Source organism: Bufo gargarizans, chromosome 2 (assembly GCF_014858855.1).
Source record: "Bufo gargarizans isolate SCDJY-AF-19 chromosome 2, ASM1485885v1, whole genome shotgun sequence".
Taxonomy (NCBI): domain Eukaryota; kingdom Metazoa; phylum Chordata; class Amphibia; order Anura; family Bufonidae; genus Bufo; species Bufo gargarizans.
In genome coordinates, this window is record NC_058081.1 from 408,234,395 (window position 1) to 408,247,610 (window position 13,216).

Genomic DNA, 13,216 nt, shown 5'->3' on the forward strand with positions numbered 1-13,216 from the left:
GTGGCGACTCTAGGAACATGAACACCACTTAATCATACTACTATTGAACACAGGTCACACAGAGAACTTGGCTTCTCTAGACAGCAGGGCAGCCAGCTTCCCAGGCTTTCTCCAGGCATTCCTGGAGGGCAGCCAGGGAAGCTGGCTGCCCTGCTGTCTAGAGAAGCCAAGTTCTCTGTGTGACCTGTGTTCAATAGTAGTATGATTAAGTGGTGTTCATGTTCCTAGAGTCGCCACTGCATGACAGTGACCTCCACAGTGCTCCCATAACAGTGAAAGAAGACCGAGGGCTGGGCCCACAGATTCAGAGGGTACATGATACCACACAGACACAAACAGCGGTTCTTTTACAACATCTGCGTTTACTGAACAGGGTATTCCGGACTGTCTTCGGATCAGGCTTTTCGTGTGACTGTTACCACAAGGGGAGATTTCACCGTATATTGCAGGCGGACATCCATTCTTTTGCATGTGAACTGGGAGACGTAAGACAGTTGTCTTCATATATGCGCAGCTGAGTAATAGGTTGCCGAAAATCTTCGCATGGTTTATATGGAAGTGTGAGATCCGCCTGTATATTATTGTATATGGATTTGGAATTTTTGTTTGTGCATCATACGAATTTGGCACGTTGCTTTCTGGTTCTTGATCCTGTATACTGCTTTACAAATTAGCGCGGCACCCGTTAAACCTATTTCTACTTTGATTAAGGACTTTGAACCTGTCCTATTAAGGGCACCGCAGCTGACTGTCCATTGGTCCACACCCACCAATTTGTTTCTGTCTGTTTCATATGCGACATGCCCACAAGGTGGAACCCCACCTTGCACATGCTGGCCAGACTGTGCGAGCAGCAGCAGGCGATAATGGAGTTTCAGCTGCAGCACGCACGGGTGAGTCGCTCTGCGGAACAGCACCACTTCACCACCAATGACTGGGCCTCAATGCGAGACCTGTGTTCCTTGTTGCGCTGATTCGAGTACTCCAACATGGCCAGTGCCGAAAACGCATTTCTCAGCTTTACTATCAGACTTCTATGACTCCTTGAAAAAACGCTGCTGGCGATGATGGAAGAGGATGTGGCACAGGAGGAGGAGAATGAAGAGGGATCATTTCGTAGGGTTTCCGACCAGTCACCCACAAATGGCTCTGAGGATGGTTTCCTGCACCCACAAACGCCAGGTACACAATTGTCTAGCCAGGGCACAGATCTGGAGGATGACAAGGTGGAGGATGAGGAGGAGGAGTAGGAGATGGAGGAGGAGGTGGAACCTTGTTCACAGCAGGGTGGCACCCAGACCAGCTCAAGGCCATCACTGATGCGTGGCTGGGGGTATACAGAGGACACAGACGATACACATCCCACAGAGGACAGTTTTTCGTTGCCTCTGTGCAGCCTGGCACACATGTGCAATTAAATGCTGCAGTGTCTCCGCAACGACCGCCGAGTTGCTCACATGCTAACTTGTGCTAATTTCTGGGTGGCTACACTGATGGATCACCATTACAAGGACAACATACCGTCCTAATTCCGTCACTGGAGCGTGATAGTAAGATGAGTATAATCGCACGCTGGTAGACGCGCTGCTAGTGGCATTCCCACCTGACAGCGGGGGCACAGTGGAAGCACAAAGCGAAGGCAGAGGAAGAGGAAAAGGTCGCCAACGCGAGCACCTCAGAAGGCAGGGTTAGCATGGCTGAAATGAGGAAAATCTTTGTCAGCACGCCACAACAACCGGCACCACCAGCTGATATGGAACGTCTTAGCAGGAGGCAGCATTTCATCAACATGGTGAAGCAGTATGTGTGCACACGCCTACACGTACTGAATGACGGGTCTGCCCTCTTCAACTTCTGGGTCTCCAAATTGGGCACATGGCCAGAGCTTGCCCTTTACGCCTTGGAGGTGCTGGCCTGCCCTGCAGCCAGTGTATTATCTGAACGTGTGTTTAGCCAGGCAGGGGGTGTCATCATAAAAAAGCACAGCCGCCTGTCCACGGCCAATGCGGACAAACTCATGTTCATTAAAATAAACCAGGCATGGATCCCACAGGACTTGTCCGTACCTTGTGCAGAATAGACATGTATACGGGCCTTAACCAGCCATTGATATACTACAGCGTAATTGCTCATTCTTTTATTTTGGATATTTCACTCTTTTGGAGTGTACCCTAATAAAAAAAATAATATTTAAAATTAAAACCAAAAACCAGTGTTGGCTACCTTGTCCTCCTCCAATGCTGCTTCCACCTACATCGCTACATCCACCGCCTCCTCAAACTCCTACTCCTTAGGCTGAGTTCACACGGGCGTGACAGATTAGGTCCGGATGCGTTCAGGGTGCGTTCAGTTAAACGCGCACCATTTTGCAAGCAAGTTCAGTCAGTTTTGGCTGCAATTGCGTTTAGTTGTTCAGTTTTTTCCGCGCGGGTGCAATGCGTTTTGATGCGTTTTTCACGCGCGTGATAAAAAACTGAATGTTTACAAACACCATCTCCTAGCAACCATCAGTGAAAAACGCATTGCATCCGCACTTGCTTGCAGATGCAATGCGTTATTAACGCAGCCCCATTCACTTCTATGGAGCCAGGGCTGCGTGAAAAACGCAGAATATAGAACATGCTGCGATTTTAAAGCATTGCAGAACTGATGCATGAAAAAAAACGCTCATGTACACAGCTCCATTGAAATGAATGGGTCAGGATTCAGTGCAGGTGCAATGCGTTCACCTACTGCATTGCACCCGCGCGGAAATCTCGCCCGTGTGAACTCAGCCTTATGGAACTCCACCTCATAAATCAATTATCATTTTTTGTATGTATTTTATTTTATTTTATGTCATTTCACTATGTGAGATTCACCAATTTTTGGGTGTGATGTACCACTGCTATACCTAGTAGACAGGTTAAAAAAATAATAATTTGTCTGTTATATTTTCGGGTGAAATTCACCAATTTATGGGTGTGATATACACCGGCTGTACCTAGGAGACAGGTAAAAATATTTCACTAATTTGTCTGTTACATTTTCGGATGAAATTCACCAATTTTTGTGTGTGATGTACCACTGCTATAACTAGTAGACAGGTAAAAAAAATACAATTTGTCTGTTACATTTTCGGATGAAAATCACCAATTTTTGGGTGTGATGCACCACTGCTATACCTAGTAGACAGGTAAAAAATAAATACCAAATTTGTCTGTTACATTTTCAGGTGAAATTCATCAATTTTTGGGTGTAATATACCCCTTCTCTACCTAATTGACTGCTTACTAAATTTCAATAATTTGTCATAGACCCCTGCAGGTTAACCTAGACAGATTAATACATTTCAGTAATTTTTCTGTTACATTCTTGGGTTGACATTTTACAATTTTGGACGTGAATAAACCCCTGCTCTGCATAGGTGACAGGGAATAACATTTTAGAAATTCTTCTTTAATTGATGCGCGCCACATCCTTTCATTCAATGCTTAAACTTTAACAAGTTGTCCCACATTTGCACTTTACTAATTTTTCCCACATTTGCGCTTCAATAATTTGTCCCACATTTGCGCTTCAATAATTTGTCCCACATTTGCGCTTTAATAATTTGTTCAACATTTGCTCTTTAACAGCTTTTTCCACATTTTCACTCGATCAAATAAAAATGTAATCCATTTATCTCCCTTGGATGTGGTCTCTCTTTCTCACACTCCCTCTCTGGCGTGGAACCTTGATTCGCCGATAACCGTGATCAACATGGTAGGCTCAGATAGGAACATTGAAAGTTGATAGAGAAGATATCCAAATGGATGGTGGACGTCACAGGGACGTGCGATCAGGCAGAAGTTATCTAAAGTCAACAAAGCGGCAGCAGGGACTCTCCTGTCTAATGTTTCCTAATCCAAAATACCGCAATGACATTCCCTGTAATTTTTTATTAATCATTCCAATAACAGGGCATCTTAAGAGTCCTGTATTGTTATTTATCGTCACTACCTCCACGAGTCGGGAGTGGGTAATTTATCGTCACTACCTCCTTAACTTGGAATCTTATTCTTCTATACTTTGTCCCATATTTCAGCTCGATTACATTTAATTTCATCCATTGACTCCCTTGGATTTGGTATCCCTTTTTCAGGCTCCCTCTCCGGCCAGGAACCTGGAATCCACACCACCAGTGATCACCATGGTAGGCGCATAAAAGAACATCGAAAGTTGACAGAGAAGATATCCAATTGGATCGTGGACATCACGGGGACGTGCGACATGGTGGAGCAGTATGTATGCACACGTCTACACGTACTGACTGATGGGTCTGCTCCCTTCAACTTCTGGGTCTCCAAATTGGGCACATGGCTGAAGCTTGCCCTTTGCGCCTTGGAGGTGCTGGCCTTCCTTGCAGCCAGTGTATTGTCTGGACGTGTGTTTAGCACAACTGGAGGGGGTTATCACAGGTTATATTTCCCAATGTTTTGGGGTGTACCCTAATTTAAAAAAATAAAATAAAAATTTAATCCAAAAAGCAGTGTAGGCTACCTCCTAGTCCACCACCGCTGCTTCCACCTACACCACCACATCCACCTCCTCCTCAACCTCCTACTCCATATGGACCTCGTCCTCCTAGATCAAGATTATTATTTTTTTATTTTGACGTATTTTATGTTATTTAAAGTCATTTCCCTATCCGCTTTTGTTTGCAGAGCACTTGCCATGCTCTTAACCACATTTTGATGCCATTTGCACCCCCTTTAGACCTTTCCATGACATTTTTAGAGCCATTTTAGTGCTCAAAAGTTCGGGTCCCCATTGACTTGAATGGGGTTTAGATTCGGGGCCAAGTTCGGGCCCCGAACTCCAACTTTTTTTCTGCAGTACGGCCGAACCCGTCAAACCCGAACATCCAGGTGTCCGCTCAACTCTTTTTAAAAGCAATGAGAGATATGTCCAGATATCGGCATGTATTAGTTTACTCAGACAAAATTGCCACGGTAGCCTTCATACAACATCAGGGGAGTACAATGCACAACTGCCTTCAGTCATTATCACAAAAATATTTTCTTGGTTAGAAAGATCAGTAGCCTCCCTATCAGTGGTCCATCTAGAGGGCTCTCTTAATTATATACCAGACTATCTACATTTTTTTCTTCTATATTTTATTAAGACTCCAACAATTCATTTTACAAACATATTCATATCAACATTATTATTAATTTTTAACTCCACCCATAATACCCTCCCATACCCACCCTTTCCCTAGCGTTCCATCTTTCTAATTGCGGAGTTGAGGGAGGCAGGCTAATATTTCCACTCACCCCATATCCTAGTCCATTTTTCCTCTATATTTCTTTGTTTATACAAAACCTTCTCATCTCTTATCTCTTGATTTTATTAACCAAGTTTCACCATGAGTTTACACGTGGTATATTTTGTGAAAACCAAACCTGAGTAATCAAAAGTCTAGCCAAAAACATTGCTTTTGACAAAAGAATGTTTTATCTTTATGGCAATTTACCTTAGAAAGATCACTCAATATCCAACATTCAGCCCTAAAAGGGATCACTACTTTCAATTTTTCAGTAATAGCTGTATCAATTGCTTCCCAATAATCTTTTAGATCTGTGCAAAATCAAAACATGTGCAGATAATTTGCCCCAGATGACTCACACTGTGGATAATTAGATGCATTTCTCAAACCACATTTATTAAGCCATAGTGACGTAACAAACTCTGTGTAAAATATTAAATTGAACCAGCAGGTGGTTAAAATTGTGGGACACTAATCTAAAATTAGACAATATATTTTCCCAATCCTTTACCTGTATCATTGGACAATCAGCTAACCAAGCTTTTTGGCCAGGTGAACTTAAATTATTAAATAGTGCTTTCACTATTTATAAAGTTGAGCAATCTTAACACTGTGACCTACATTCCCCATTAATCAATTTAGGGGGGGTCAAGATATCTATATCTAACAAAGATTTTTCTTCAAGACTAGAAAGTGCCGAATGAAGCTGAAAATACCTAAACCATGTTAGATTATCTCTTTGTGATAACTCCAAAAACAAGAGTATATCTCCTTTACTCACCATCTGTGCAAGATAAAAAAAAAATAATAATAATTGCTGATAGGAATCTCAACGTCCCACTTGGTACCCCTGGCACCAAACTTCTAGTATCGGCTTGGTTTGAGTCCTTTTCTGACGTCAGGAGAGCGCTTCACTCAGTAGGTAATAAAAGACACAACAGTGATGTACTGAATGAACACTCTGAGGTTTATTTTTAATGCACACAGGTTATATAGAGGGGGCTTTACCCCCTTTATTAGCATATCATCGTAAGTTATGTATTCAACCTATCATATTAACACGCTCTGTTCTACAGACAGTGAAAGAGAAACAAAAACGGAACTTCCATATTAGGAATATTGTCCGGGAGTAGTGCCAAAGAGATAAAATTCAGGGTTACAGAGAATAGAAACTTAACAGCAATTAGTTTGACAGCAATCAGAGCTATTTCCTAACAGAGAAACAAAACTTCAGCAAAATGCAGAATTTGTTTTTGACATTAAAAAGAACATGGATTCCTTTCAAATCCCCTCTTAGAACCTTTAGTGTATCACACTACATGGTTCTTTCCTTTCTTGTCCTTTTTCTCTCTATATGATATTAGGTAATTCTTATACCCATCTGGGCTTCGATCCTCCTGGGGTAGAGTACTCTGATATAATGACATATTAGAGAGCCCTTTTTCTAGCATTCGTCTCACACAAGGAATAACACATAATGCTACTACACCTATTACTACAATTACTATTAGTATGACAATCCCTACTTGCATTAGACTTTGTTTCCAACTTGTGAACCACCCAGAGTATTGATCCCATGGATTATTTATACCTGAGTTCTTTTTCAGTTCTATTGACAGATCTTCAAGCTTTTTTATAGCTATTGTGACCTTACCAGTGGGGCCAGTATTATTTGGTATGTATGTGCAGCAGGAGGTTGGATCAGTCAGTACTCGGCACACTCCGCCCTTCTCTGCAAGAATCATATCCAACACCATTCGATTCTGGAATGTCATGATCGAGTCTGCTTGTAGTTCTTCTGCTACCCCTAGAAATGCATCTCTGGTATAGTTTACAAACCTTTGCTGATTGTAGTATATGTAATTTATCCAATCCACATTTTTATTCACAGTAATGATGGGCAATATTGATTCAAATCCGGCGGCTACTTGATCTCTAGCTTTGAACTCATCTGGGACCCCTCTTGGAACACCTATTGCATCTATATACACATGGGGATCAAAACTTGAAAGGGGGCTGCTTCTTTTGTTTATCTTTAGCACCCCTTTTTCTATAATATCTGATTCAGTAAAAATGTGCATGTTCATTATAGCTTTGGCAAGCGCACATTTACCTTTCCAGGCACCGTCCAGTCTGGATCTTATTTTTCCATCTCCACAGATCCAGTACACATCTCCTATGGAGTATACTTGGTTCTGAGTGAGGGATATGTTCAGATTGCTGTATTTGTGACAATAACCTTTGTTGAAATTCTGTACATTCCTCCCATGTGTACTAACTTTGTAACATGTGTAGTTACCTGGATATATCTGGATTCCTGCCCCAGGGCGAGGATTTTTTAACAACAGAGGGTATTTTGATTTCCATTCTGTACATGCACTGTGGTTATAAGACATATTAACAAAAAGAGTCAAAAAACATTCTTCAACACTTTCTGGTAACACTAGGGGTACGGTACCTAGGTGTGGCTTGGCAGCACCGCATATATAACAGTTACTTTTATTCACAGAGGCTGCACTATACTTCATCCACTCCAGCCACAAATTAACATCAGAAAAACCCGTCCCATGGCCAAAGTATCCTCATATGTGGGATTAGATATGGCCCTTAGGTTTTTTAACGAAACTATATGTGGGGCTAGTGGGTTTTTGGGGACACCTGTGATGGGTTGGTATTCCTTAGACTTATACATATCTCTAAGTTTGAACATTTGTGTTACCCGAGAAGTTGCAGCTCCCCACATTTTATGGAAGTACCATCCCAATACATAATCTCCTTCATCATATTTACCAGGGTTTTCTATTGTCAATACAATTTTCATTTCCGCTGACCTTTTTTTGCAATAATTCAATGAGGAGGTGTCCACATAACACGTCCCTCTCTCAAGGAGTGTCATTCTAGTCAAAAGGGACTTAGAATTTGTATCCCTCCTTTTGAGGGCGCTTTCTGGTTTATATCCCCATTCAGTCCCTGTATTCCATCCCGCTGATCCTCAATATGCACAACCTTTTCCCCAGTATGAGTCTGTTACACATATATAGGCCTGTCCTTCTACATAGTTGTTGGAACAGTAGTTATAATATGAACATGTTTTCAATATATCACAAAGACAAAAGGTGTAGGTAGCTACGTGAGGGTTAGATGAATTATACCAAAAGGTGATGACGCCGCCCTTGCTAGTTGCGGCTACTTCTCCCATACTGCTAATTGGTAAAATCAACAAGATTATTGAAGCAATCAGTCAGTACATTCAACCATTTTCCAGAAAAGAGTGAGGAGCTCATCATGTTGGAGGTCAGGGCCGTCTGCCCCCGTTAGTACCTCTGGGCCTTGTTGGAGGTCAGGGCTGTCTGCCCCCGTTAGTACCTCTTGTCTTTCTTCAAGGCCAAGGCTGTCTGCCTCCTCTCTTGCTCTCACAAGCTTCACTCGGGTGGCGTGGATCCAAGTTGAAGATTGTTCAGTCAGCACGGCTGTTCTGGTTACTGCGACCACGGTAGTGGGTGGGCCATATGCGAAGTCACCTTGGGATTTTCCTTTCTTCAGTGTTTTGATCACTACCTCATCCCCCACCCTGTATGGGTGGGTGGGTTCCTGTGGAAGAGAGGGGGACTTACAAGCAACTTTTTTCTCAGTTTTATTAAGTACCTGGTACCTGGGCGGGTGGGGAAAGGCCTTCCTATGAGTATCTGTAAGGATTCTCAATGCTGTTATATCCTACCCCCTCTTTGCAGACTAATCCTGTCTTAGGATTTTTCTGCAATACTGGATAACACCAGTCTTGCTGTTCCTGTTCAGTGGCATATCTTTGAAGATAAGTAAGCATTTGTGACATCTCAGGGGTTGGAGGTGCCAAACATGGCATCTACCAATGGTTACACAAACATGTGGGGTTGCATTTGGCCACTCGTTTCGCCACCTTATCTGCCAGCGCATTGCCCTGTGAGACATGATCCTTACCATCTGCTGCCGTGAATCCTCTCCTCTGTCAAATCATACCATGGTCCCACACTACCCCATGTGCGTATCTACTCTCAGTATAGATGGTGACAGGTTTATCAGTATGTAGAATACATGCTCTAGTGAGTGCAATGAGCTCAGCTGCCTGCTGTGTTGAGTGTGGATGTCCTTGAGTAGGCCTACAACATCATGTGTAGTGTGCAAAAATGGTGTAACGTCACATTGTGAAAGGAGTTGCCAACTCTACCATCATAGCACAGGCTGCAAGAGAACACAGACATGCCGGCATCCCTTGAACAGGGGTGGGCATTACCTTTGAGAAAAATACACAAGGACGCAACTTGCCTCCGTGTTCTTGTGTCAGTACTCCCGCCATGGTTTTACAATTTTGTCGTGCAAACATGTGGAAGGGCAGTTTGTAGTCAGGGAGGCCCAATCCTGGACTTGACATTAATGAACATTTCAGATATTCAAATGCATTGTACATTTCTGAAGACCATTTTATTAAATCAGGTTTGTCCTGTAGTGTTGCCTCAAGATATTGTCATAGTAGGAACAGTCTGGGATCCATTGTCTGCAGTAGTTTATCATTCCAAGGAAGGATAGCATTTCCTTCTTGGAGAGCGGGGTGACCAGGCCCGCTACAGACTGAACTCTCCCTGGACTGATCCTCCTTTCCCCCTTTGTGAGGACAAACCCCAAGTATTCGACTTGCTGTTTACACCATTGCATTTTCCCTAATGACACTTTGTGTCCACATTCAAACAACCATTGTAACAGTGTTATACCATCCTCAATGTTGGCCTCCACTGACATACTGCACAACAGTAAATCATCCACGTATTGCAACAACACGGAACCTTGGGGGGGGGGTGCCATGGTTTTAACGTGGCTTGGAGGACTATGCTGTACACTACAGGTGAATCAGCATATCCCTAGGGTCTGCCCCAGGTCAGTTGACGTCTGTCAAAGGAAAAAGCAAAAATTAGTCTGGTCTTCTTGTCAACTGGGACAGAAAAGAATGCATTTTTCAGATCTATCACACTGAACCAAACAGCGTCTGCTGGAATGGCAGATAGTAATTGAGTGATGTCAGGTACAATAGGGGCTATTAGGCACAATGATGTTGTTGATGGCCCTTAAATCCTGTACAAAGCGGGTAGCACCATCTGCCTTTGTCTCTGGATTTACAGGCATGCTGTAGGGTGAAATCACCTCTTCCAGGATTCCCTTTTTGTAGGAATTCTTTTATCATTGGCCTAAGTCCATCGAGTTTCTCTTTTGGCAGTAGGTATTGTTTTTGGAAGATGGAAATGACACTTGGTTTTACAGTAGCTTTGTAAGGTGTGCAATCTATGAATCCTGTGTCATATTCATGTGAAGACCATAATGCAGGATTAATTTTGTTAAGTTCTGGGTGGTTCTGTATGTTTGCAAGAATCAGTGGCACTGGTGTAGAGATTGAAATGAGATCTGAGTGTACTCTTATGCCCAGATTTTTGGCTGACACTTGTAAGTCAAGCTTAATGAACAAATCTTTACTTAACACACTTGAGGTTGCACTGCTATCTACCATGAATCCTACTCTCAGTCATCTAAGTCCACCCCTTTTAGTCGGACGCTGTGGTCCTCCTACTCTGTCATTAGATTCCCAGCTGCCCATGAGGACAGAGCTCTGATGTCCAGCACAACACTTAACATGTAACACATAACTTCAAACATTGAAACAAACAGATCTGACAATACAGACATGAACACACAAAAGGCCCATAAAAACTTTTCTTTGACTTCAATAATAAAAAAAAATGTACAGCTTGATCAATGCTGTTGGCACCAATAAAAACCAAACACTTCCAAGAAAAATAAAATAAAATTCTCAATGCGCATATTATATGAAAACAGATATCGTACTCCATACACATTCATATACAGCTCTTCTAAAAGCATCCATTAGGGCTCTTTCACACCTTCAACTCCACTACAACTCAGAGCCACACCCATTCACATACCACTGAATCATTTGTCTTCCAACCTAATCACACAATTGTCTTTGTTTCATCCCAAAACTTGCAGCACAGACAAACACAGCTTTCCTGGAAACAGATAGCCACACCACACACAGAATTGCTAATAGTATATCTCGCTGTTGTGCTGTTTTCCAATGTTTTCTGATCTTCACTCTGTGATTAATCAACTCTTATAAGAAGACAATAAACATGTTTTAATCATACAGTCATCTTGTTAAACCCAAATCATTTTATATGCCAGGTGGTCTTAGTTAATGTTGTACATATATAATAATTCTTGGATTCTCACATTACACTGCTGGGGAAAGAAAATTATTGAACAATTTTTTTTTTCTATAATAATATTACACATATAACATCACTTACTCTGCAGGATTCCCTACCCCTTTGTATCATATAATCCATATCCTAGGACGGGTCATGGTCAAAATGTGGCCATGCTTCTTTGTCTCCCAGACAAAGACCCTTTATCATGTCCATGTAGTACGGGCTATTATCGCCGTCCCTGGGAAAAGGGGCTGGGAACTCAGTCCATCCAGCTAAATTATCCACCCATGGGTTAACTAGGAAGTAATTTATGGGACTACACCGTGCAACATAAATTTTGCATGTTTCTCCCGTCTCAGGTTTGGGATAATTTGTTTTAGACTCTTGTGACCCCATTCCGTCTGATATTTTAATGATGCTACTTTCCTAGAACTAGCTGTACTGAAGCGTTAAGGATTTGACAAATTAATCCTGTCAACTAGGCAAAGGACTCAGGTCTGATCACAAAATATCAGAGAGTTTCATCAAACATATAATTTGTTGCTTTGGTCTGCCACTTGTGTTCACCTATCCCCGGGTTAATGGATTGCTCCTAGCCGGGGGTGGGGCGTATTGCAGACCTCCGCAACACAGTAAAACAACAATGCAATGTCCTTAAAACTCTATGCAAATAGTGAACTTCAGTCCGTACACTTACCACCCGGACATCAGTACCCTTATATCAACTCTAATATTCTTATACTTTAAAACAGCTTTAAAAGAGTCAAACCAAGCTCCATCCTTGTCTCCCTGAGACAATATTATCTAGTGCGCACTATATTTTCTCTGAGTGATCCTCACGGCGGACTCCCGGAGTCCCCGGGTCACTCCCCCAGACTCCCGGAGTCTGTTCCCTGTATCCCTGATACAGTAATTATACTAGAAGTTGTAGGTTCTACTTACTAGATCGAGACGTGGTCGTCGGATCGGCCAGAGGACAATAACAGATGCCTTTCTTACCAAACCCGATGACCTTCTCGACCCCGGACACGAGCCCCCAAACTGATAGGAATCTCAACGTCCCACTTGGTACCCCTGGCACCAAACTTCTAGTATCGGCTTGGTTTGAGTCCTTTTCTGACGTCAGGAGAGCGCTTCACTCAGTAGGTAATAAAAGACACAACAGTGATGTACTGAATGAACACTCTGAGGTTTATTTTTAATGCACACAGGTTATATAGAGGGAGCTTTACCCCCTTTATTAGCATATCATCGTAAGTTATGTATTCAACCTATCATATTAACACGCTCTGTTCTACAGACAGTGAAAGAGAAACAAAAACGGAACTTCCATATTAGGAATATTGTCCGGGAGTAGTGCCAAAGAGATAAAATTCAGGGTTACAGAGAATAGAAACTTAACAGCAATTAGTTTGACAGCAATCAGAGCTATTTCCTAACAGAGAAACAAAACTTCAGCAAAATGCAGAATTTGTTTTTGACATTAAAAAGAACATGGATTCCTTTCAATTGCCAGTAGTGATCCCCTACTAGTTCATCTAAGACCTGTAGGTGATAATTATACCAAAGGGGTGTACAGGGTAAGGATCCCTTTATTCCTAGCCATCCTTTAATAGTGCGCCAGGACTTACTGAAAAGTTTCCTTGTCTTGCCGTATTTCTGTTGCACATTAGAT

General features: G+C 42.4%; 1 protein-coding gene across 1 annotated transcript; it reads right to left on the minus strand.

The window, feature by feature from the left end:
- Positions 1 to 6,123: 6,123 nt before the first annotated feature.
- LOC122928231 (syncytin-A-like) lies at positions 6,124 to 12,758 on the minus strand. Its single transcript, XM_044280852.1, has 2 exons — positions 12,484 to 12,758; positions 6,124 to 8,881 (listed from the first exon to the last, which is right to left on the minus strand). The coding sequence occupies exon 2, from the start codon at positions 7,816 to 7,818 to the stop codon at positions 6,601 to 6,603; it is 1,218 nt and encodes a 405-aa protein (XP_044136787.1). The 5' UTR covers positions 7,819 to 8,881; positions 12,484 to 12,758; the 3' UTR covers positions 6,124 to 6,600.
- Between the last annotated feature and the right edge of the window lie 458 nt (positions 12,759 to 13,216).

Excerpts from the sequence above, each read along its gene's own strand:
- LOC122928231 (XM_044280852.1), bottom strand. The coding sequence starts at position 7,818 with ATGAAGTATAGTGCAGCCTCTGTGAATAAAAGTAACTGTTATATATGC.